Source organism: Ptiloglossa arizonensis, chromosome 5, assembly GCF_051014685.1.
Source record: "Ptiloglossa arizonensis isolate GNS036 chromosome 5, iyPtiAriz1_principal, whole genome shotgun sequence".
In the NCBI taxonomy this organism is placed as follows: Eukaryota; Metazoa; Arthropoda; class Insecta; order Hymenoptera; family Colletidae; genus Ptiloglossa; species Ptiloglossa arizonensis.
This window is the reverse complement of record NC_135052.1, coordinates 26,778,934-26,805,072: the sequence shown is the minus strand read 5'-3', so window position 1 is coordinate 26,805,072 and position 26,139 is coordinate 26,778,934. Positions and strand designations below refer to the sequence as shown.

The following is a 26,139-nucleotide window of genomic DNA, read 5'->3' as shown; positions in this document are numbered from 1 at the left end:
CTTTCAAGCGACCAATGGCGCGTTTTTCTTCTCATTGAGCGATCCTATACGTTCGTTGCTGCGACGAGGTACCGTTTAGCTAACGATATACTCCTACGCGCTTAACAGTATATATTCTCTTTTACTATAAGATTAAAAAGAAAATGAAATACGATCGACTGAAAATCTCTGAAACACCACGAACGAAACAAATCAACAATAGTTACAGACACAAAGAATTAATGGTTTTTCGATTAAATAATTACAGGATTCTCTCTTTCCTTTGTAATCGTCTTCGTTTGCTAGCAATCCTCGAGGATTCGGAGAGAGAAATCATAACCTTAAAATCTTGTACAACGGTGTCTCTTATTATCGCTATAAGTAATTGTACATAGAAATTCGGCGTTGTTGCGATGGTGCTCGCGAACTTTTAAGTATCGTCTGTTCGACGAGATCCGTTGAAATAAAATCTTAATCGTAATGACCGACTCTGCGTTGCGCCGATTCGATCGATCCACCTCAATCGGATCCGGAACAACGTCGACGCGAGAGATGAACGCGAATCGCTTAACCTAACGGCTCTCGATCGATTAAAAAATCGTGAATCCGATGATACTCGATGCTTGAGAAAGGTTTGGGGCAGCAAGTTTGCTACGTTTTAGAGATGGGAGGAGCTCCTTGGGTCGCTGTAAAACGCAGATTTAACCCTGTACAGTGCGAAGAACGCTTTGGATACGATTCTTAATTCGTTCGAAAAAAAGTTCTGCTTTACCGACGAACGGTAATACTTTGAACGCTAATCCTTGAATCTCCTCGAGAAGACTTCCGGTCCGAACAATCTCTCTACAACGCGTTCGCTGGGTTCTTGAGTCACGCGAGGGTCTCGTTAACGGGAAATTTTAACTTACATAGGGTGTCGACGAAGATGCTGGACATCGGGATGGATTCTTTGCCCGAAAAGGAAACGAAAAGTCCTTTACCGTTTTTCGATCCAACGCTCCGTTGCAGAGCTACGAGCGGTGAAAGTTTAGAAGCGCGCCATTTTCTTCGCGGTCAGCTGATCGCGCGCATGCGCCATTCGTACCGTAGTCAGTTGATTGCGCACAATCTTTAACTGCTTGTATCTCGGTAACGAAGCGTCGGATCGCGAAACGGAAAAGGACTTTTCGATTTCTATCGTCACGAGGAATCAATCCACGTGACAAGTCCCGTATTTTTACCAACACCTATTATCCCGTGGAGAGTTTGGACTCGCGAGGTCGATCCACTGTTCACGGGAGCCTGGTGAACGTGTTCCTATATTCTCTCGTCGTCAAGCACACCACAATGTAAGAGGATACCCGTTCCAGAGTAACAGAGTCCAAGCAGGACCGAAATCACCAAAGTCTCGAACCCCGAGCCACCTCCTGGAGCACCGCAGACACTCCTACGGCACTTCCTGATCGCTCGAGGACCCTCGGTCCCCTGGATCACATCCCAAACGATCTACTATTCTCGTGAATGAAGTCCAGAGTCCTCCGGAGTGGCATCACGTGGTTCTTCGTTTCCGGCAAGGTACGAAGGCGATCAGGTTGTAGTACAGGACCGAAGAGGAGTCAAGAGGTCTTGCTGGCAAGCTTCTCGGTACCTCAGTAGGCCCTCAGACCGACCTCCATCTCGGGATCCTGTCGGTGGGCTAGGTGAGGCTCGATTCCTCTGGTCGCCCCCGTGCCAGTCCCGGTCACGTGGTGCCCATGATGACCGTGGTGGTGATGGTGGTGATGGTGGTGGTGGTTCAGGTGCGGCGGCTGCGCAGCCGCGTTTCTGTACGCTCTCTGTTTCTCATCGAACACGCGCACCCGTTGGCTGTAACTCTCCAGCTGGTCACGAAGCACAGCATCCTCCTCGGCTGCGCGCTTCTCGTCAAACTCCAGACAACCGACCCCGTCAAGCCTCTCCAGGTCGATCCAACCTCTCCAGAGCACGCACACTCCGTTCATTATCAACTGCGACCTCAGGTGCACCTGGAATCAGAAGACGAGGGTTTTTGATGAATTTTTTATTTATTTATTTAGGTTATTCAAGTGCAAAGAGGTATTCTTTATGACTTATACTAGGTTAATATACACATCTTACAATCCAAGGTCAAAATTCAATTATTTATATCTCCGAAACTAACAAATATCTACGTCTAATATTGTGCACACACCATGAGGAGTTCATACTCTATCATCCTGCAAAAGCGTGTTCAAATTCGAAGGGAACACTTTGGAACCTTTCTTTATCATGGGTATTTATAGTAGTTGCTTACAGTAGAAAGTGAAACGACCTATACTAATTCGGAGAGGGTCAAATTGGGCATTAAAAGTACGGAAAAAATACAAGTTAGAACGACAAGGAACTTAATTTTAATTAAAAAAAAATTTGAAACAATTGAATTGAAAAATACTAAACGAAAAAAAAACGATTATCCGTTGTTTCGAATGAAATTTTGGAAAAATTGTTCTTCGATTGTAAATCTCATGGTCAAAGTCGGAGACAAACCGCGCGATTGCACGCACTGCACTCAATTTCTCTTCGGGGCGTGACCAAGAAACTCGAGAGCACTTGCTCGTGCAGGACACACCGAGGAATCATCAAAGCAATTTCTAACGAACAAGAGACTCGAGGCACGATTTCTTGCCTACCCCCTCCCTGTTCCCTCTACTCCCCTACCGCGCCCACAGAGGCGCTTGCGCGCCGCGAGATGCGTAGTGGGAGGGGTCCATTAGGCCCCTCGCAACCCGTCTTCAAGTTTCAATCATGTTTCGGCCCCCCTCGTCCCCCCGCGCGAACCGTTTCTTATTTCCAGCGAACGATTACGCAGATTGGACGGTACAAGCTTCGAGGAAAGATGAAATTGCGAGGTCGAGGATGCAACCCCCCCCCCCCCCCAGGAGAAGCCAGGACGAGAACAATAAGGAAATAGGGCCTCTCGTTTCGATCCTAAACGCGAGCATAATTGTTCGCAAAACTGTGTAATATTTTTTGGAATTTTAATGGAAGATTAAAGGAGAGCAATTTTATCGAAACAAATTTTTTTGTGGAAAAGTATTATATTATATTTGTGAAAATATTTATAGAGATACAAAACGGAAACGGATGTTGGGTAATAATTTATGAATGATTTATTTTGTCGGATTTTACCAAGCTTATTTATTTAACGTTTCGACTAAAGACCCATATTTGAAGTAAATTTGAAGTAATATAATATATATATATATATATATATACACACACGAACAATTATAACAAAATTAAAAGTATGTATTTATACTCAAATTATTTATTTATGCTCGAAACTTGTCTCTTTCTTGGTCCTAAATAAAATTTATATCGATATAATACCGTTTTATGTTTCCATTTTTCATATCACACTTTTATTCCTTATTTTTGGTTCCAATAATTATTTCCTATTTTTACTTCAAATAGTTATTTCCTCTCTTCGTTTCAAATAATTATTCCCTACTTTCCTTCCGAATAATTATTTCCTACTTTCATTTCAAATTGTTATTTTCTATTTCTATTGAAATTTTTATTTCATATTTTCATTTCAAATAATTATTTCCTACTTTCGTTTCGAATAATTACATACTTCCTCCTTTCAATTCGAATAATTATTATTATAATTATATATTTCATATTTTTATTTCACATAATTATTTCCTATTTTCTTTACAAATTTTTATTTCCTATTTTCCTTTCAAATAATTATTTCGTATTTACATGTCAAATAATTATTTTCTGCTTTCATTTCAAATAATTACTTCTCTTATCTTTGTTTCAAATAAATTTTGTCCGTGCCTGCTTCGATACTGGAAAAATTGTACTGAAAAATGCACAACTACCGGCACCGAAATTTTCAAAAGACTAAATGACTAAACGGTTCTGGGTTTTACGACACAGAAACGACTCAACGTTGACCAAACAATTTACGCGGGGCAAGAAGGGACTGAAAGGGCCTAGCCGTCAGATCTCGAAAAAGTCGAAACAGGCAATTATCTCGGTCGGGCTCAACAGGGTTATTTTATTTCCTGGCAAATGGCCCCGTTTCCGGTCGCGTTGTAAAGTTTAGAAACTGTTACGAAATCCAAGCTGACCGTCGAAAACCTGTCGAACCATCACCCCTGACGCCTTCATTCATAAAAACATACAAACATATTTCATCGTTTTTCTCGATCTCACTTAAATTAATACAGTAACAAATTTAAAAAAGTGTAATTCCGTAGTGTCATTGATGCGTAACATATTTGAACAAACGTCACTAAAATGGAGAATAAATATTCACACTAAAAATTTTCAACGATATCGATCGTTGCAAGATCGATACGCATCGGATGTTTCTACTTTCATTTATTCTTAACAAAATAATTCATCCCTAAAGAGGTTAGAAAACTCCAGCCGTTAAAATGTTCTCTATATGAAACGCAACTCGATGTATTTCAACAAAAATGTTCATTATTCCATTGTGAAAACACTCCCTAACCTCTAACCTCGTTAAATAGTGTGCGTCGAACGTCACAAACATCGAATCGACGTCAAATTACGCTCGCGTTAATGAAATCGCTTGCCGTCAAACGGTGCAAAAAAATCGTGAAACGATGAAACAGGACCGCGTCGACGGAGAACTCATCGTTACGAGCCTCGTCTCGTTCTTTTCATTTCTTTTCTACTTTTTCCATAGAAGCATACAGCTGGTTGTCGACACGACGTAACAATGTAACCTCGCAGCGTGGCGGCGCTTTGTCGAATCATAATCGAGCGACGGGAATCATCAGCGGGCGACTGGAACTCGCCGTCGGGTCGGTAATCGAATCGTTTGTCACATTTATTGAAAGGAAGATCGAACGATTCGGTGATCTCGAATCGCGTCGGTGCAACGGTTCGCCGAGAGCATTTTTATTTATTTATTTACTTTACAAAGAGGATTGAGAAGATTACGCGAGAATTTTAAAAGAATTCAACAACAAGTGCTTGTAGAATGTAAGTGTAATGTAAGAAACGATGTAACTTGACACAAAACACACTTAACCTTACAATATTACTTCAGACGGTCGTGTTAATCGCCGTAAACTCGGTAATCGAATCGATTATGGTCTTTATTGAAAGGAAGACCGAACGATTCGTTGATCTGGAATTGCGTCGAGAATATTCTTATTTGTTTAATTATTTTTCAAAGATGATCGAGAAGGTGGTCACACGCGAGAACATAAAATAAATTCAGAAACCAGTGCTCGTGGAATGTAAACAGAAATTAAGGAACAATGCAGCCAACACCAACGCGCTTAATATTGTACGGGCATGGATAAAGATATTCTAGATGGTAGAGCGATTCTTCGTGGTGAATCATTTTCACAATTTATCGTTCGGTGATTATGCTTACCAATTAAACGTATTTTTTGTGTCTTCGTAATTAAATAATTTTCTTTCTTTTCTTTTTGTGCATTTAATAATTATGGATTCAATTTCTGTTTAACAGCTAAATTAAATATATTATTTATATAAAGTTTGGATACAGGGGGCTCTACTGTACATATTGTAAGTAACCATATATTTGTGTTGGACTGTACATTTACCGAGAAATGGCAATTTTCTCGTTAACTCGAATCTTGGAAACTAAGAAAAGCACACGGAAGAAGGAAATCGCGTTTAATATTTATTTGCGTAACATAATTCCGCGGAATTTCATTGTCAGAAGTTTCAGGCTAAATCGGTTGACGTCAGGTATCACGGACAATTGATTTTGACATACAATGAGTGTTGTACGTCTCGCGTACGAATCATCGAGCACACGTAACGGGGAAAACCCTTGATTTTGCAACTCGAAGAACGTATGCGATTCACGCGTCTCTTGCTCATTACAAATTTCCATATGAAGACCAGAGATGGACAGAATTAATAACAATGATGATACGTCCATACTGTACCAAGATTGTACACATAAAAAAGGAAAAATATAATATCATTTCTATTGAATGATATCATATCACCCTAAAAAAAATCATGTTTCATTTACACCAAAAAAACAAAACGAACCGACTTTTCGAACAATCCAATAGAATTATCTACATAAAATTTTCGAGCAACGACTAAAAAATTTGCAACGAAAAAATTCAATTTTCGTTTAAACATTATTTCTTCCTCGCATTGATAGAAAATATCTCGAGAACTGGTGCATCGATGGATTTGAAATTCTCAGTGCATAATTTTGCAAAATTAAATATATAAAAATACCAAAAAAATTCCTACAGCTACCTCAATCATGTACAAATATACCTGACAAATTTTACAATTCATCCTCCGTTAATTTCATCGGAAAAAATTTTCAAAAATTCCATAATCGTATTTTCGAGAATCAAAAATCGATAAAATTTTGAAACTGTTCATTCGTACGAAAGACAAAGTTTGTTATTCGCACTCTCGCTGGTTTCTCCGGGAAAAAATTCTCAAAAAATCCGTAACGACGTTTCAACCCCCCCCCCCCCCTAACCCTGAAGAAGGAGCACACGGTTTCGGAGTCACCCTTTTCGACTCCGAGAAGTCAAAATGGATCGCGATACAAATCGACTGTCGTCGGGCCATTTAACACCGGCATTGGAACCGCTGAAAACAAAAAAAAAAAAAAACAAAAAAAAAACGTGGAAAAACAAAAAGCTGAACCCGGTCTGAGGCATCTAAGAGGTAACGGGCAACCGGTTCTCCTCCGACGTCGTTGCGCGCTTCCGCGTGGTCTCGTTCTCACGCGAACAGGGAGGGGGGAGGGGGGGATTCGGTAGAAAAACTATCAAAATCCATTTCACACCTTTCTCCAGGGGCGTGACAGCCATTATCGCCCCGTATAATGCACTCGGGCGATATTTAAACTGTAACGCGCGCTCGCCTCGCGTCGCAACCCTTTCGCAGTCGCATTTGCATATCACAGAGGTCCACGGTGGCTACCCGCTGGTGGAGAGACGAGAGGAGGGGGAAGACAGTGAAAGAGAGAAAGAGAAATAGAGAAACAGAGTGTTGCGAGTTTGTGTTGACTCGATGCAACTAATGGAGGGTATGAAATAGAGGTGTAGAGTCACGGTTTATATACGGTGTGTAATGGTAATTTTGTGTAAACGATGATAGATTGTAATTATAGGCTTCGGGTGGGATGTCTTTCTTCGAGGATCTCGGGATTACGACTAATCTTGCGACGCGTAGGGTGATGAAGAACGAAGAAACGAAGGAGAGAAACAAGTGACTAATCGCGTTGTGTGGAGACACTCGTGGATCCTTAACGATGCACTTGAATGCCGACACAGAGAGACAGAGAGTCAAAAAGTTAGAAAGTCAGAAAGTTAGAGAGTCAAGGAGTTAGAGAGTCAAGGAGTTAGAGAGTCAAGGAGTCAAAGAGTCAGGAGTCAAGGAGTCAGGGAGTCAGGGAGGCAGGGAGTCAAGGAGTCAAAGAGTCAGAGTGTTAGAGAGTCAGGGAGTCAAAGAGTCAGGGAGCTATTGAGTTAAAGTTAGAGAATTAGAGAATTACAGAGTTAAAAAGTTAAAGAGTCAGGGTGTCAAAGAGTCAAGCGGCAAATTGTTAGATAGTTAGAGTCGGACAGTTAAAGAGTCAGAGATCAGGTAGTTAGAGAGTTAGAGAGTTAGAGAGTTAGAGAGTTAGAGAGTTAGAGAGTTAGAGAGTTAGAGAGTTAGAGAGTTAGAGAGTTAGAGAGTTAGAGAGTTAGAGAGTTAGAGTCAGAGAGTCACAGAGAGTCACGGAGAGTCACGGAGAGTCACGGAGAGTCACGGAGAGTCACGGAGGGTCACGGAGAGTCACAGAGAGTCACAGAGAGTCACAGAGAGTCACAGAGAGTCACAGAGAGTCACAGAAAGTCACAGAGAGTCACAGAGAGTCACAGAGAGTCACAGAGAGTCACAGAGAGTCACAGAGAGTCACAGAAAGTCACAGAGAGTCACAGAGAGTCACAGAGAGTCACAGAGAGTCAGAGAGAGTCACAGAGAGTCAGAGAGTGTCAGAGAGAGTCACGTAGAGTCACGTAGAGTCACAGAGAGTCATAGAGTCATAGAGTTAGAAGATCAGAAAGTCAAAAAGCCAGAGATACAGAGACAAAGAGAAAAAGGGACACAGAGAGTCAGGGAGTCGAAAAGGCAGAGATATAGAGAAACGGTGAAAAGGAAAGACAGCGAAACAAAACAGAGAGAAAGAGAAAGATATATACATATATACATATATAGAGAAAAAGAGACAGAGGAAAGGGAGACAGAGGGGGAAGAAGAAGAGAAAAAAGAAACAAGCGCAAAGAGATACGCAGCAACGCGCGCGTCAACCCCGCCGTTGGAAAAGGGGTGAAAAATACCGAAAGGGTGGAAAGGCCTGCTAAACAGTCACCGGGGGACAAACGACCGGCTATTTCGACGGCTCTTTTGTTTTTCCAAGTAGGCGTTGCCCCGTGCCTTTTCGCGCATAGGTCCACTATCCTGGTGCACAATGGCCAGATGAGAGGCACATTCGTCAAAAGCGAACGATGTCCCGTAGGACGAACGACCAGGACAATTTTACGCACACGGGTCAGCAGGGTGTGTGCCTATTGGGGAGGGGGGGATGTGTCTTTTGTCTTTTCACGGGGACCCATGGTCGAACGACCAGTTTCCTTTTTTTTTCGCTTCCTCGGTTTTAGACTCGCTTTGGTTCCTCTTTACGACGAGATGGAGGATGTGGGGACATATGTACTATATATATATATATATATATACACTGTGGGCCAAAATTCACGAGTCACGGGGAATCTGTGACTGGAAACAAAACGAAATTGTTGCATAAGAATATTGCATCGAAGGTGTCGTTCTTGAGAGAAAATCATGAAAATTGGCTTGTTTAATGATCATATAAAATCACCCTTTACAGCGCCATTTTCTCTTCGATTTTTCGAACGTAACTTCGTAATTTTTCGTACACAAAATGTTTAGCTTTTATTGTTCTATTGTTTTGTTGCAAAAAAGGCCCCCCAAAAAAAATAAAAAGAAAAAATTTGAAATATTCAAAGAGATTTACCTTCTTAAAGATATTTTCCACGGACAGGAAAAATTGTTCCATATGTGCACTATTATGCTCTATATGTACACAAATTTTCATTAAAATCAAACTTGGGAGAACTTCATTGTAATAGAGGGTACGAATACTTTGGTATAGAAATGTATTTTTCATATCCATGTATTTGCAAAATTTCTGTTCTTACTTTACCACAAACGAAGCACCATTTTTGCAATTAAATTATCCAGAAGGTTGTGAAGAAGCATATATTTCAACTGCAAAGTTCGTATCTAATTTTAACAAGTGTCCTTAGTCGTAAGTTACAATTTTTTGTAAAGAATAGTTCTCTCTCTCTTCAGTTTCCATTTTATCACAAAAGATATTTATATTTATATTATTTTCCAGAATGTTGCAAAAGAACATTTTTGTTTTACAAAAAAAAATCGTAATCCTTTTATTTTCCAAAATGTCGTAAAGGAGCAGGTGTTCTGACTGCAAAACGCAAAAGATACAATTTTCTTTTCTTTTTAAATAAGTTAATAAAAAGTATTCTCGATAAAAAAATTATGATTTCTTCTTTCTCCTTTTCAAATGACCCTTTTGCTTCCTAATTAATCGCGCAAGGGCGTGTAAAAGCAAGCACGAACCGGTCAGGATCGTGATAAGATCGCTGAGAAGTGAATTCCAGGCCCAGACCCTTTTCGATTTGCCGGTCTTTATCGCGAGATCTCTTTCCCTTAATTATTTCCTCTCTACGGGCGAACGACAGCGAGACAATACCGAACAGACACGTGCTGGCGTGCGTCGCTCTTTATTACGTCTCTTTCTCTCCTCGTTTCATTGTCGATTAAAACAAAACGGTAGCCGCGGGTCGTCGCGTAAACAAACCGGGAGCACCTAGTGTCTCCTGTCCTCGAGTGGGGGAAATAATGAATCGTTAGCGCTGGTTGGCTCCTTGATAGCGAGGCGAATTTGGAAACGCAGTGATTCATGCGCACGCGTCGCCACGAATCGCTTACGAATACGTTTATTCGATCGGTCGTATTAATTCTCGAGGAATTGGTATTCTATGGTAAATAGAACGATACTGGATATATACTGGACGGTAGACGTTCGATGATTTAATTTTCGCAACTTTCGGCCTCTAATTTATTTATTTCTGAACCTTTTCATGAGACAGATTCTTAACCTGTCACACTGTGCGAGTCTGAAGTCACATGGCTATAAAAGTACTTATGGAGCCTCTAGATTTATAGACTCTTTATAGGTTTATTGAGCCTCTGGATTTATAGACTCTCTAGACTTACAGAGCCTCTAGACTTATTAAGGTTCTCTAGAGTTATAGAGGCTCTAGACATATAGAGACTCTAGACTTGTAGAGACTCTAGACTTGTAGAGACTCTAGACTTGTAGAGACTCTAGACTTGTAGAGACTCTAGACTTGTAGAGACTCTAGACTTGTAGAGACTCTAGACTTGTAGAGCCTCTAGACTGGTAGAGCCTCTAGACTCGTAGAGCCTCTAGACTCGTAGAGCCTCTAGACTCGTAGAGCCTCTAGACTTGTAGAGCCTCTAGACTTGTAGAGACTCTAGATTTGTAGAGCCTCTAGACTTGTAGAGCCCCTAGACTTGTAGAGCCTCTAGACTCGTAGAGCCTCTAGACTTGTAGAAGTTCTAGACTTGACTTCTAGAAGCTCTAGATTTATAGACTCTTTAGTGTCCAGACTCCCATAAATTAATAGCAAGTGGATATCGAGACGCTTTTAAATCGATGATAAGTCGATATTTTGGGATACTTATAAATCGATAAATTGATACCTAACGCTTGCATAAATCGATAAATCGACAACTTCGCTAAGAATTCGACTCGCATATTTCCAACAACTCAATATATCGAGACTTTGGAACGTAAGAAAACAATTATTATTGTCACTATTGAAAATTCGTAACTCGCGAAGCTAGTCGTGACACAGTTCGATATATTCGACTCTGGTAAGAGTTCTCCACAAACCCAAAGGACTTTTCGCTCACCCTTCGGAGGATCCCAAGAGGGACTGAGCAAGATTTACGAGCCATTATATACCGGGTGACTGGCGAAGATTCAAAGCATCTGGCAACAACGAACTCTCCTCTCTCGTTTCACGGATTTGGAAAAGCGCTAATTGGCTCCGTTAGCCCCTAATGGGGATCGTTGAGTCTCACAATATGAAAAACTAACGCCCTAATCGTGCCTCTGATGCTTCCGAGCGCGTGCACCCGACGTGTTTCGATAACACGGATTTTAAACGAGGTTTCGATCCCTCGAAAGTAAAAGGGAGCCTCTGTGTCTTTATTTTTGTTGATCTTTTCAATTTAAGTCAGCCACAGCGTGCTAAGAAAGTGCTAACCCAGTAGCTGTGATCGGATGTTACGCAACCAGATCGATTTCTTCAAAATTTTAAGTTACGATGATGGAATCATTGTGAACATTTTGAAACTGCTGCTCACTCAAAGTTTGCTCAAGAATCGAAATGGAATTTAAGATACACTTGAATCGTAGTAACACCTTGCAACCATTTTAAAGCGTTTACCCAAAAAAAAATATACACACGTGTCAATATTTGGTCACGCCATTTTTCTCATCTGCATTAAACTGCTTCTGCATACTTTTCATATTTTATCGAACGTTTACTTATACTTATAGGTTATGATGTTGTATGCACATAACTTTCTCAACAAAAAGATAAAAATGAACTAATATAAAAATAAAAATTAAAAAATCGATATTTCTATTAGTTCGTTTATATACATAAGGATATACAAATCTATATATAAGAATAGAATATAAATTAAAGAATATAAATATATTGAACAATGTAAATATATTATTTAAATATATTAAATTATATATTTATATTCTTTTTTGAAATTTGAAATTGGAGATTTTTTAAGATATTTTAGTATTTGACCATTTTCGAGATTCTCTACATTCTCGAGTGATTACATACTTTCGAGGACTCAAATCTCTAAAACAAACTATTATTATTGTCGTGATTATTATTATTACTATTATTAGCATAATTATTATTCTGACTATTACTATTATTACTATTAGGTATTGTCAGCGCGCTTGCTATTACTACTATTATTATTATTGTTGTTGTTATTATTATTATTAGTATAATTATTATTTTTACTATCACTACTATTACTATGATTTCCATTATTATTACTATTAGGTACTGTCAGCCTGATTTCTATTATTATTATTATTATTATTGTTGTTGTTGTTGTTGTTACTATTATTATTATTATTGTTGTTGTTACTATTATTATTAGTATAATTATTATTTTGACTATTACTACTATTACTATGATTTCCATTATTATTACTATTAGGTACTGTCAGCGTGATTTCTATTATTATTATTATTATTATTATTGTTGTTACTATTATTATTAGTATAATTATTATTTTGACTATTACTATTATTATTATAATTTCTATTATTATTACTATTAGGTACTGTCAGCGTGATTTCTATCATTATTATTATTATTGTTGTTGTTACTATTATTAGTATAATTATTATTTTGACTATTACTATTATTACTATGATTTCCATTATTATTACTATTAGGTACTTCCAGCGTAATTACCATTATTATTATTATTATAATTACCACTATTATTATTATTGTTGTTACCATCAATATTATTGCAATTCCATAACGCACGGGATGAATTTAATCGGGGAGAAAGCGTGCGTAAAATCTCGACGTGCGCCGTCTAGAAAATGGCGGATTCGCGACGCACCTATCGATCGCGATGGCGACGCCTTAGCGTCGCCCCTCCGTTGGCGCCAGCGTACAACGGATACCAGTCCTCCGAAAGGTTCCAAGCATGCAAGACAATCTCGGTGAAATGAAACAGGAGCAAGGACACCAGAAGTCTAGACATCCGTCGCATTGTTCAAGAAAAGAAACAGCCTGTGTCGCGTTCGATGAATACAAATGACGAGAAACACGGTCATTCGACCATTTTTCCATCGATCGAAGAGAAACTTAAAGATATGTTCTCTTTCTTTCTCCGAATCTTAGGTCACTTTGTTTATTTCAGAGAAGAGAAACTTGAAGATATATTCTCCATCTTTCTTCGAATCATAGGTCACTTTGTTTATTTCAGAGAAGTTGAATTAAATGTAACTATAACCTTCAAATACATAACCTTGAAACTTTTTAAGGTAGAATTTTTTTTCAGTAAAATACTTTTAGACTACAAAATATCTTCTCCGTAGAATTTTTTACGCTATAATTTCTTTACCATAAAATTTTGTACGTTATAATTTTTGCACGTTAAAATTTCTTTTCGAAAAATTTTTTACCCTGAAATTTCTTTCCCCATAGAATATTTTATTGTAGAATTTCTTTTCCGTAGAATAGTTTGTTTTAGAATTTTTTCCCTTAGAATTGTTCACGCTACAATTTCTTTTCCATAGAATTGTTCACGTTATAATTTTTTACATTAAAATTTCTTTTCGAAAAAATCTTTTCACGCTAGAATCTCTTCCCCCCCAAATTTTTTATTTAATTATCTCTTTTTCGTGCAATATTTTCCACTTCAATTTCCAGTAGAATCTTTTACATTACAACTTTTCACTCTAAGGTATCTTCACATTAAAATTCCCATTTACTAGAATTTCCCTCAAAACAAACACTAAGTATCTCGATAAATTTTTTCATTCGATAAGAAATCGACCTATCAGGTACGTCGTTTTATTTTTCTAAAGATTGCACTACTATTTAATGACCATAAGTAAAGTTTCCTATAAATCCATCGACTCGTTCGTATATTTACAATTGTACAAACCCTGAAGCGCCCAGTATATTTTTACAATAAAAAAAAAAATGAAAAAACTTATCAAATATAACCTAGTATCATAACTTCGTACAGTTTACCATCGATCGGTCGTCGATTGATCTCCCAGAAGCTTAGCGCAAATCGACTCGTCGCTTCTAGTCGTGATATAGGTTAGGTTCGTACCCCGCGGAGACGAGCGAAAAATTTGGGACCGGATATCCCTCTCGTTCTGTCGTGAACGCTGACACGGTGACACCATTGTCCGAGAGGTGGAAACGGATACTAAATTGCTCGTTGGGGGAGGAAGGGGGCGACACAACACGACGTCCCGGGACATACGACGCCAAGGACATGAAAAGTAGACGTACCGTTCAAGCTGGCCCCGTTTAATGACCTTCCATTTGTCGAGCAACGATCCACCAATTAGAGTCACCTTTGTCGTTACGAGGAAAGACACGACGCCATTGGCGCGACAGTTTATCGAAATGTGTACTACAAATCGGTGAACACGTACCTTTTGATTATTTACTAATTAAAATTTAAACTAAATTGTGGTGCTCGACCTAGTCCCTCCAGTAGGGAAAATATTATAAAATAAGCAAATACTTTAAATAAATCTTTCTCCAAAAGTTCCGATTGTTAATATTTTAAACAATATACTGAAGAAATTTTGTTTTCAAATATCCTAATTATTCATATTTTTGATAATAATGTATTTTAAATTAATCTCTTTTCGAAAATCCTAATCGTTAACATTTTAAATCCTATTTTAAACAAATTTCTTTTGAAGAATCCTAATTATTAATATTTTAAATAATACTTCGAACAGATTCTTTTCCCAAAAACACTTTGCCCTAATTATTAATATTTTAAATGATACTCCGAACAGATCCTTTCTCCAAAAATACTCTGCCCTGATTATTAATATTTTAAATAACATTTCAAAGAAATCATTCTTCAAATTAATTTCGAATTCACTTTGAAATCATTTCGAATTAATTTAAAATATATTCGAATTCATTTTGGATTAATTTCAAATTAATTTCGAATTCATTTTGGATTAATTTCAAATTAATTTCGAATTCATTTTGCATTAATTTCAAATTAATTTCGAATTCATTCTTCGCTCCTAATTGTTAGTATCGTGAATAATATTCCAAGCAAGGTTTGTACAAATGTAATTGATTGTTGTACAGTTATCAGGGTATTTAAATTATTCCACGTGACAGTTGTTTCGTGTCACCCGGTGGAAAACGTGCACATACCTTGCCGCAATCCTTTTCGAAATCGCAGTCGCTCGCGTCCACGGCGTAGTTCCCGGATGCGTTACCAAAAACGAGCTGAAGGTTCGTACCGGTCGCTGTGAACGCAATCTCTGTATGGCCCTCCCGGCAGCCATTTTGAAAGCGTACTCGACGTTCTTCGACTGGCCTGTCTCTGTACCCCGTGTATCTGACCTAAAGAAGAAAATTTCATTTTCTTTTATTAAAATAATTAAATTTTCGATAACCTTCGATCAATATTATTACAAGATTTAATTAAGTGCCTAACGTGGATAGGTTGGATGTCCTAGTAAGTGTCAGTGTCCCTATAACTGTCATTTGTTATTATTATAGTGGAAGTATGTGCATACTGGTAAACGACTATAGAAAAAAAAATGAAAATATAAAAGTAAGTAAGTGACGTTTAAAAATATTGTTGAAACATCCAGAAATAGGAAAACAGCTTGGAGTGAATGTCTGGGTAACTGTCAGTGTCCGTGCAACTGCCGTTTAAATTATTCTCCCTTGTAAGTAACATTTCTATGTTTTGTAATAAAGTAGGTGATAATATTGTTTCTTGTATTTTCTTGTTTTTAGAATCGGACAGATTAAAATTCAATTTTAATTTCTTTCGTTTCTCGGTGAATTCAAATGTATTCAAATTGAATTCGAATATATATTCAAAATGAATTCGAAATTAATCCGAAATGAATTCGAATATATTCGAAATGAATCCAAAATGAATTCGAAATTAATTTGAAATTAATCCAAAATGAATTCGAAATTAATTTGAAATTAATCCAAAATGAATTCGAATATATTTTAAATTAATTCGAAATGATTTCAAAATGATTCGACGAATCAGTAGCACGGAAGTGGCATAGTCGACGGAATACGAATAAAATTGGCATAATTCGCTGATTCATAAGCATCCGGGAATCACCCAACAGACCCAAAGAATCGGGCACATTCCTTTCGCGTGATTTCCTGTATTCGACTCGAGTAATCTTTCATTTATTTCTGTTCGCGGTGATTTCTTTACTATACAATGGGTGATCAAATTATTATGAACACTTTGAGGCTACTACTTATTTGAAATTTCGTCAAGAATTGAATTGAAATACCCTTAATACATCGGTTTCTTAAAAAATATATCGTTATATTCATAACAACATCTTACAACACTCTTAAATATTTCTACAATAATAATAATAATAAAAATATATATATATAATTTTAAAGTAACAACTTTAAAATAGTTATAAAAAGTTTATACAATAAAAAAAATATATATATATTTTTATAAAAGCTTTAAAATAGTTTCCAGATATTAAAAATTACATGCATTTTCAGTTTCATTCTTGACCAAACTTCGAATAAGTAGTGGTTTTAAAATGTTTATAATAATTTGATCGGTCCCTGTATACATATACCATTAGTTTATTACAGGCATAACCGTACACCATGGACTAAAATTCGTGGTATAAATAAGATCGAGGAGACTCTATAATTAGAAATAAAATAAAAATACAAAATAATAAAATTGCATAGGAGGGTTCCTTGTACAATTGTATCCTTATATTCTCTGTTAATATATTTCACTGGATCATTCGACAAACACTGACAATCATTCTCAATAGTATAAACGATGAATAAATGATAATTCTAATAGTAAATATTGCCTGACACCATATTTTATACAAAATATAAGTAGTGGAATCCGTATTCCAGTTGTACAAATTGATTTTTAATAAATCGAATCTACCTAATATATTTATTAATCCTAATCCATTCCGTGCATCAATTTGACACTGTTTTTACGTTAAAGATTACACTGTTTTGTCTTTTGTAAAAAAGTTAATCCGATACTGGGCGACTTTCATTTTTTCAATACGAAATATTGTGACTAATAGTATAGTATTGTAATTTAATCCTTTGCACTTCAAGCACATTTGTTATAAAAAACTGGAATCCTTCGAATTATTTCATATCAAAAGTAAAAATAAATAATATTCCACGCATTCTAAAATTTTATCCTGACACAACATTTTAATCTCTAGAAAAATTAAACTAAATTAACCGGCGATTGAGAGTCGCCTCTCGAGTGCAAAGTGTTAAATTTCCCGCACAATAATTGTCCAGCGATTATGTTTCACACGTCATACCGTAGCTTTTGTTTTTTTTTCTTTTGTTCGATTGTTCACCTATCCGTTCTGTGTCCGTAATACAAATTTTAACTTTTTATGTTTATCGAAATAATTAACATTTATGATGATAATAAAGCCATTAATTTTTCAAAAATGAACATCTCCGACACGTTTGCTTCGCGAATTAAATCATGGTCCTAAAGCTATCGAGGCGACCTGTAATATTTTCACAGTGCACAAAGAAGGTTATATTGTTGAACAACAATAATTTCCTCGAGTCAAAAATTGTTCAATAAACAAGGAAACCACGTTCTGGAATATTCGATCGGACTATTTAAATATGTTCTATCATACTTCTTCGCGTCCACCTTCACAATGTTATCGTGTGAAAAAAAAATCGTAATATTTTACTACACCTTGTAGAAACAAATTTGAACATCGTACTATATCTCGAAGAAAAAAAATCGTAATATCCAACTATATGCTTCCAAAAAACAAATTCTATATTTTACTATATCCCGGGGGAATAAATTTTAATATTCTACCATATCTCGAAGAAATAAATTTTAATATCCTACTATATTCCTATATAAAACAGATTCTATATTGCACTATATCTCGAAGAAACAAATTTTTATATCCTACTATATGTGTTCGAAAAAACAAATTCTATATTGCACTATATCTCGAAGAAACAAATCTCAATATCTCGCTGTATTTCGAATAAATTCCTACTCTGAGCCCCGAAAAAATAAACCTCAATATCTTATTGTACTTCGAACGAACAAATTTCTACTACGCCTCGAAGAGATAAATTTGAATGTCCTCACCTCGCTTTCGCGACAGAGTCGCCTGAAGAGCTCGTCGCTGCCAAACTTGTCCTTCTGGTCGGGTACCACTCTGGGCACCTTGAACATTAACCTGGGCCGCGGTTGCTCGTACAGGCCTATTCCATCGAAGGGCAGCACGCTGACCCCAAGACCCCCGGGCCCACCCGTGTGGTCGCCTATCGCGTGCATCATCTTGCGACCTCTTCGACGGCTTCTGTCGTCGACAACGGTGATAATCTCCCGATAACGATATCACCCTGTTCCTCTCGAATCGATCGACTCCCAAATGGATCGTATACGCGACGTAGAAGTCACACCTGAGACTCGAACGCGAACCGAGCCGATATTACCGTGCTCCACGCGCGCGACGTTTCACTGGAACGCGTCAGTTGTAAAGTGGTTCTGCGCAGGACCGAGCACCGAGTTCCGCGCGTTCGACTGCGCCGTGCGGCGTCTCAGTGGAGACTAAGGACGACGGTACCGCGCAAGGCTCGCGTCCGCTCGTCCTGATGCCGAGCCACGCCCACCGGCCCGCCCACGAGCGCCCCCTCCGCGCTCAGTTCCGAATCACGAACGAACAGACGCGTCACCTATCCAAGCCCCCCCCACTCTCCTCGCGTCGGAGGCAGAGTGGAACCCGGCACGCCAGGAGTGACTCCGAAATTGCGTTACCGGATTTTCCAGACGCTGGAACTCGAACCGTGTTTACGTTTCCGGGACCGTGAGACGGGCGCGAGTAAACTGTTGAATCTTAGATAGGTAGAATGGCGCAGACGTTTGAAATAGGTATTCCTTCGGTAAATCGATCCACGAGGATTATTTCTGTCGCGTGAATTGCCCCGGCGAACGAAAGGAGATTATCTCTATCGTCGTTATTGGATATTGTTATTAGAGTGGGTAGAAAACCTAGGTTTCAAGATACTTGAGGAAATAGATTTTTGTACTCGTTAAACTCTGAGGAGTTTAACTATTTTAAAACGGTATTGGGTATTTCTTTCGCACTGTTCTCGATTCTAACGTGTTATTTTATACATTTTACGTATATATATAGTTTTGAGATTATTTGAAAGTAGCTAATTTTGGACTTGTATCGTTCGACTCTACGATAGAGAAACATTCGAATATACGAGAACTAGTATAGAAGATCTTAATGCGTGAAAACATACAGGAGCATCTCGATGGATGAGAACTCGTGTAGAGTAACATCTTATTGCATGGAAAATCATCTAAAGGGATATCTTAATATACGAAATCTCGTATAAAAGAATATAATTTCGATAAAAAGTGCCACTTTTTCTGTACATTGTTGTTCAATCTAAAAAAAAATTGCAACTTCTTCGCTATATCCGAGCAAAAAGGACTTCTTGGCTACCCGGTTAACTGAACTGACTCGTCAACCATGCGATCGATAATCTCTTCGCGCATAACAAAATGTATTTTCAAATAATGCACACACGTAAAATTAACAATAACAATTAATTTGCACCACCGATCTAGATCTCGTTCTTCTCGAACTTTTTATATGCTCTCACGTTTGTTGCACGATTGAACCGAATGTATTTCAAAACAATTAATTATAACGTGTACAATATAAATTGATTCTCTTTCTCTCTCCCTCTCTTGTTCACTGAATCCTCTCTTTCGTTCATCCCTCGCGTCTGATTCCTTGTCACAATAATCACCGAACATTTTCAATAATAAATAGTTCCCTCGCATGTGCAACAAACGTCCCATAGCCACGTATATTCGTTCGCGCCATCTCTCACTCGTAAAACCAATTCCACGGTAGCGACAAGGATAATAATAGGTAATAGGTACACACCGTAGTGGGGTGGTAGCGAGAGGCGGTGATTGGTCGACGCGTTCCCCCCGTGAATAGAGGAAGCACGTATCAGGGGGGGTCCCCGTTGCAGCGTAAGTCCCCTCGAGGGAAGATCTCGATCGTCTCCCTCGAGTGCCAAGGGCTCATCCATTTGAGAGGATCATTGTCGAGGATCCGCGATTAAGATCGACGACCCTTTGCGCGATCCGCGTTACGGGACATGGACGCCCCTCACCCCCCCTCACCATGTGCTTCGATCCTTTCTCCATCCTCCTTGCCTCAGTAGACGTTCACGCTTCGTAAATGGAGCAGTATCGAAAACTCGATATAAATAACATAATTTAGAATTCGTCGACCTTTCAACATGCGATCTCTCGAAACGAGAATAGTTGTTAATAATACGTTGATGTTACGTACACACGAACCGATTAACGCTAGAACTATCAATGGTGATGGTATTACTGTTGTCTTCGATGTTAGATGGGGAAATGGCAAATTAATACACGAGTAACAATCAATGGTACGGATTTGATTGTTTCTCGAAAAATATTATTGTATCTCGAGAAACTTCATAATTTCCCGAAAAATATTTTTGTTTTTGGAGAAATTTTATTATTATCTTGAAAAATATTCTTGTTTCTCGAGAACACTCTCATTATATAATTTCTCGAAAAATATTTTTGTATTTCGAGAAATTTCATAATTTTCCGAAAACTATTCTTGATACTTTATAATTTCTCAAAAAATATTCTAGAAATTTTATAATTTCCCGAAAAATGTTCAAGAAATTTTATACTTTCCCAAAAAATATTCAAAAAATTTTATAATTTCCCCCCAAATATTCTAGAAATTATCAAATTTCTCAATAAATATTTATGTATCTCAAGAAATTTTACAATTTCCCAAAAAATATTCTAAACATTTTCTAATTTGTCGAAAAATATACTAAAAATTTTCTAATTTGTCGAAAAATATTCTAGAAATTTTCTAATTTGTCGAAAAATATTCTAGAAATTTTATAATTTGTCAAAAAATATTCTAGAAATTTTATAATTTCTCGAAAAATATTCTAGAAATTTTATAATTTATCGAAAAATATTCTAGAAATATTACAATTCCACAATAAATGTTCACGTATCTCAAGAAATTTTACAATTTCCCGAAAAGTGTTCTCGTATCTCAAGAAATTTTACAATCGCCCGAAAAATATTTTTTGTTTTTCGAGAATGACCGACCTGTTATTTAAACGTTCCGTCGGCAATTTCTCCGAAGACCTCGTCGATGGAACGAGAGGGGTAGCAATAATTCTTCCAGATGTTTTCACGAGTCGAAACTAGGTAATAAAACTTACAAACTTCGGTGCTGCTCGTGCACCGAAAGCGAGCAAAATTCAGGGTGGAGAGGGGTGGGGGGGTTGCTTGAACCCTACCAGGTTCAGGTAAAGATCGCTCGGAGATTTCAACGACGATATTTCTACGTGACCAATAACTTGACGCTAAATTGTTTTATTGCCCGTCTTTACGACCACGATGGGAGCTCCAGAATTTTACTGCACCGATATCCCTAATTTTTAATTACCCACGGGACTTCCCGATTACTCGTCCTAGACCTCTCTTAAGGAGGTACATACCTTTATGAGAGTACCTTCCTTGAAGTAGTGCCGACAAGTTCACATATTAGAACATGTTTTTACATGTTAGAATTTTATATAATTTTTATATATATATATATATATATATATATATATATATATATATATATATATATTAATATATATATTCACTGCTTTTAGTTTTACTGTTTTATTACAATTAGGTATGTATGTGTTTATTTTACAGGATATGATTATATATATATATTTTACAATTATTTTATTTTATATATGTATATATATATATTCACTGGTTTCCCATATATAGGATGCTCGACGACAAAACTTATTGAACAACCTATTAAATATTATAAATTATATATATGATAGTATATATTACCTCGTATATATTATAGTATATCCCATATATATATACACACATATATATATTATCTTGTAGACATATATATATATTCACTGGTTTTACTTTTACTGCTTTATTACAATTAGTTATGCACGTGTTTATTTTACAGGATATTCTTTCAGATTAATGTCCCCACCCACACAAACACACACTCATACCAACATATGTGTATTGTCGATACTTCAGATCCAGATATTGCAATATTATAATATATAATGTGTAATATTATCGAGTTACAGTTAATTGTACTTTCATACTTCTTTACAAGCACGAAGTGCAGGAAGATACCAATTATGATTTGAAAATAAATAATTTAAACTGAGCTCACGTTCGAAGATTTTTAAACAATAAATTCTTCGCGGGAAACTTTAAACATATTTTGTTTCAAACGTTCCGTAGACTGTCTACAAGATAATTTAATTTTTAATAATTTTTCATAAAATGTTGTGTATTTATTAACATTTTTTTTTCATTTTTCAATATTTCAAAGTTTCATTTACCATGAAAGGAGCAAATTTCAAACTATAATATCTTTTCTTATTGCAAAATAATGTAATTTTATTGCGATTTTTAAATTTTTAAATTGGTCTTCGACGGGTGATAGCGAAGACAATGAAATTTAATAAAGTTCCATCAATTTTCAAATTGGATTATTGAGAAAATCAAATCGTGCGGAAATTAATTCCTACGCCATAATTGCTTATGTACAATTACAACAACTTTTTTTTAAGTAATCTACAATTTTGTCATAATTCAATCTAACACTTAATATATCGTAAATGTTGCGAAAATATTATCGTCACATGAAATCATCTGCTTCACACACATAAGAATACGTGTACTAATATTATATGGAACCGTAATCGATAGAGAACAAAAAAAAAAACAATTATAAAAAATCATTACAAAACCCAAAAATAATAATTATAAAATCATAAAGCAACTGAAAAATAACACTTACGAAATCATTACAGGACCGAAAAATAACACTTATAAAAAGAGACATATAACACTTACAGAATTGCAACATTTTTTAGATTTTCGTAACCGTTTCAAGAACCGAAATCAATATTATAATTATTCTGAAACTCTGGTTAAAAACGTGACTGGTACCTGGTGGACTCTAATGGCTTTTAAATCGATAGAGCGTGGTATTAAGAAAAAAGAAAAAAAAAAATAGAAATGGTTACCGGTTGCATTTTTCGGGAGGGAATTCAACCCACGTTCTCGAATTCGATTCGAATACGTTGCTTTTCATCGAGGTGGGCATCGTTTGGATCGCGAGAGAGCGTCCCGCCGCGTCGCGTCGCCATGAATGCCAAGCGCGTTGAAATTAATTTCACGCGCGCGTTTACAACGAGGCAGAGAAAAAAAAGCGCGCGTCAATGCGACGCCTCACGCCTCTCGCGACTCGCGATTGGTCCACGCGACCCGGCCAATCGTAGCTCTCGTCGGGAACCCCGCGAACGCCCGTGGTGGGGGTACACGCGTGCACGCACGCGCACGTGGTCACGCACGCACGTGCGCGTCTCACGAATGCGTCCCTGGTCCACTTCGATCGCTCCGATGTACACCGTGGGGTGAAATTCGAGGTACAGGGGGGGGTCGGAAAGACCCCACGGCTCGAAACGAGACGAAAATCTAGAGGAACGAAATTGCACCGAGAGATTCGTTTTCGAGAAAAATGCATTTGAAGATTCATTCAATAGACGTGCGTCTAACCGATGACTGACGTTACGAATTTCACGACAGATCTCAGTGAATTGTGATCACAGAAAATTTTCGATCACGGTGTCTATTTATACGCACCGAATGGAAAATATTGTAATTGTAATTGTAATATTACTCTCAATTTGTGAGCATTGTAATTATCTCAACAATACCGAACCCTTCTGTGACATACCTAACCACTGCTAATACATATATACGTAACGGAGCAATCGTTAACTTTTTTTTTACGTGTAAAAAAAGTTATAGAAATTCTATTTTTATTTAGTGTCTGTTTATCTAATAATATATACCGATTATCTGTGTTTCATTTGAGCGAAAAAATTCAAGTAAAAAAAATTGTTCGAGAATAATTTATTTTGCTAAACACAAGATTTAACTCCAACCGAAACGCGATACGGGAAACAATGACCAGATCGATACAGTCGTCGCGGTAGCGTTGCTAAAGAAACTGTGTGATTGTAGACACGTATATCGTGTAAACACCCGAAATAAGCTAGTACGTTGATCAAGAAATCGAGAATGTTTTGCGGGAAGAAGAATTCATCCGCTTCGTTCATGTGGAAGCACAAGGCCTACGAACGACATCGTTTAAAAGTAAGTGTTTGTAGAACCAGTGCTTCTTTATCCTACAGGCAAAGAAAAACATCTGCCTAGGACCTCGATTAAAGTGGCCCCTCTGAAACTATATTTTAAAAACTCGTCGCCGTTCTTTGCACATTATCTACACGAAGAATAAGTTTTGCAATTGAACTTTCGGTTTAGACTTATGTATGATGTAATAGGCGCATAAGAAGAGAGAGACAGAGTGCAAAGTTGCAGAGAATTCCAGTTAATTGGGGAAGAAAGTGGTGGAGTTGGTAGATGCATAGAGGTAGTAAGAAGGGGTTTGAAGGTCGTGAGTGAAGAGCATGCTGGGTAAGGATAGAGACAAGGAGAAGGAAGGTGAAAGAGAGAAATGAGGTTAGGAATTGAAGACGGAACAACCTGATGATGGAACAGGCGCAGAAAGGACCGAGTAAAACGGAAGAAAACTAGGGGACGTGGAGACACCTGTCGAGGAGAAAAAGAGTCGTAGCAAGAAAGGTAAGGTAGAGAGGAAGGTAAAGTAGAGAGGGAGGTAAGGTAGAGAAGAAAGTAAAGCAGAAAGGTAAGGTAGTGAGGAAGATAAGGTAGAGAGGTAGGTAATAAAGAAGGTAAGGTAGAAAGGTAGGTAAACTAGTAAGGAAGGTAAGATAGATGGCGAACATACCAAAGGGTAAATGTATAGAGAAACGAAGAGACGAGTGTAGAAAAGTAGGAGAAGATGGCGCGATAATGGTGAATAGTGGTGACATCTACAATTTCGATACAATACGGTAAAGAATTGAATCTAAGAGGTGGCATATGTATCAATGAGTATTAGTCCCAATCTAAATTCTGTCGATATAGTTTCAAACTTAAATTTACTGCAAGAATTATATAGTTATAAAGTACGTTAAAAAAAAAAATTGGATGTAGGCTAGTACAATTATATTCATTTATTTATTATAAAACGTAGAAGTGACTAACAATAAGTACTTTTTGTTATTCTGTATGATTTAGGTGATGAAAGCCACATGTGCAATAGACATAAATCCTCCGAAAGATAGACCTCACGTTGTCGTAAACGCAAAAGGATTACAATTGGAACGTGAGAAACAGGATCGTGTCATCCACGAGAATTTCATCCTTCTGAAAAAACTCCGCGATATCATGCATCGAAAACGACCTACTCAGGAGAACTATAGATTGAAATGGGACGATTCCGGATGCATCAGAACTCGCTGATATATACAGCTTCATCTATGAAATTGTCTTAACCTTTTCGATGTAACAAGGCTTGTTCTTTATTTATTATGTTTATAACACAGCCACTGAATACACTACGAAAGTAATATATTTTCAATTATCCAAAACAGATTCCAAATTTTGCTAAACTGGATGTATCCACGATAAAAATGTGCTGCAATTTTAAAATCTCACTCCAGGTATCCCACAATTCTATCATACATCGATTTAACAATCGCTTAATATTGCAACCGAACGACTCTGGGAACAACGTATCCAGTGTAATGAACGTGAAGAAACAAAAGACAGTCGCACAATGAAGAAAATAATATATAATTATATTTGACTCCTATAAACAGAAGCAATCGATACCTGTTTGATTTTTCAGAGAACCCATGAACGGTCAACGTAATATTTATTACATTATACTGCTACTGTCGGCTAATTGTTAATCGAATTAGTTTTGCACGTAACTTCGTAATAAACAAATGAAAATGAATTTCGTGTTTTACTCGATATTCAATTGTTATCCAATTCGTAAAAACTGTCAAGAGGTTATTTCGTTGTAACTTTGACTTACGATCAATCTGAAATATTTTAAACATAAATATTGGTACTTGGATTATCGGTGATCTTTTCGATCAGCCAAACATTTCGAACGCTTTAAATATTAA

General features: G+C 37.2%; 2 protein-coding genes across 4 annotated transcripts; one reads left to right on the top strand and one right to left on the bottom strand.

Annotated features, from left to right (window-relative positions):
• Positions 1-326: 326 nt before the first annotated feature.
• LOC143147199 (protein big brother) lies at positions 327-18,528 on the bottom strand. The gene is made up of 3 exons (XM_076312252.1): positions 18,092-18,528; positions 15,118-15,309; positions 327-1,982 (listed from the first exon to the last, which is right to left on the bottom strand). The coding sequence occupies exons 1-3, from the start codon at positions 18,281-18,283 to the stop codon at positions 1,608-1,610; spliced, it is 759 nt and encodes a 252-aa protein (XP_076168367.1). The 5' UTR covers positions 18,284-18,528; the 3' UTR covers positions 327-1,607.
• A 5,606-nt stretch (positions 18,529-24,134) lies between these two features.
• On the top strand, positions 24,135-26,116 carry LOC143146592 (uncharacterized protein CFAP97D2-like). 3 transcript variants are annotated; one of them, XM_076311024.1, is made up of 3 exons: positions 24,135-24,253; positions 25,241-25,507; positions 25,597-25,993. In XM_076311024.1, exons 1-2 carry the CDS (start codon positions 24,179-24,181, stop codon positions 25,463-25,465), a joined length of 300 nt encoding a protein of 99 aa, XP_076167139.1. In that variant the 5' UTR covers positions 24,135-24,178; the 3' UTR covers positions 25,466-25,507; positions 25,597-25,993. The 3 variants fall into 3 exon arrangements, 2 of the variants coding, with proteins under 2 accessions (XP_076167139.1, XP_076167138.1); XR_012992001.1 differs by lacking the exon at positions 24,135-24,253 and adding an exon at positions 24,787-25,128 and having other exon boundaries at positions 25,241-25,515; positions 25,597-26,116; XM_076311023.1 differs by lacking the exon at positions 24,135-24,253 and adding an exon at positions 24,787-25,128 and having other exon boundaries at positions 25,597-25,989.
• Positions 26,117-26,139: the final 23 nt, after the last annotated feature.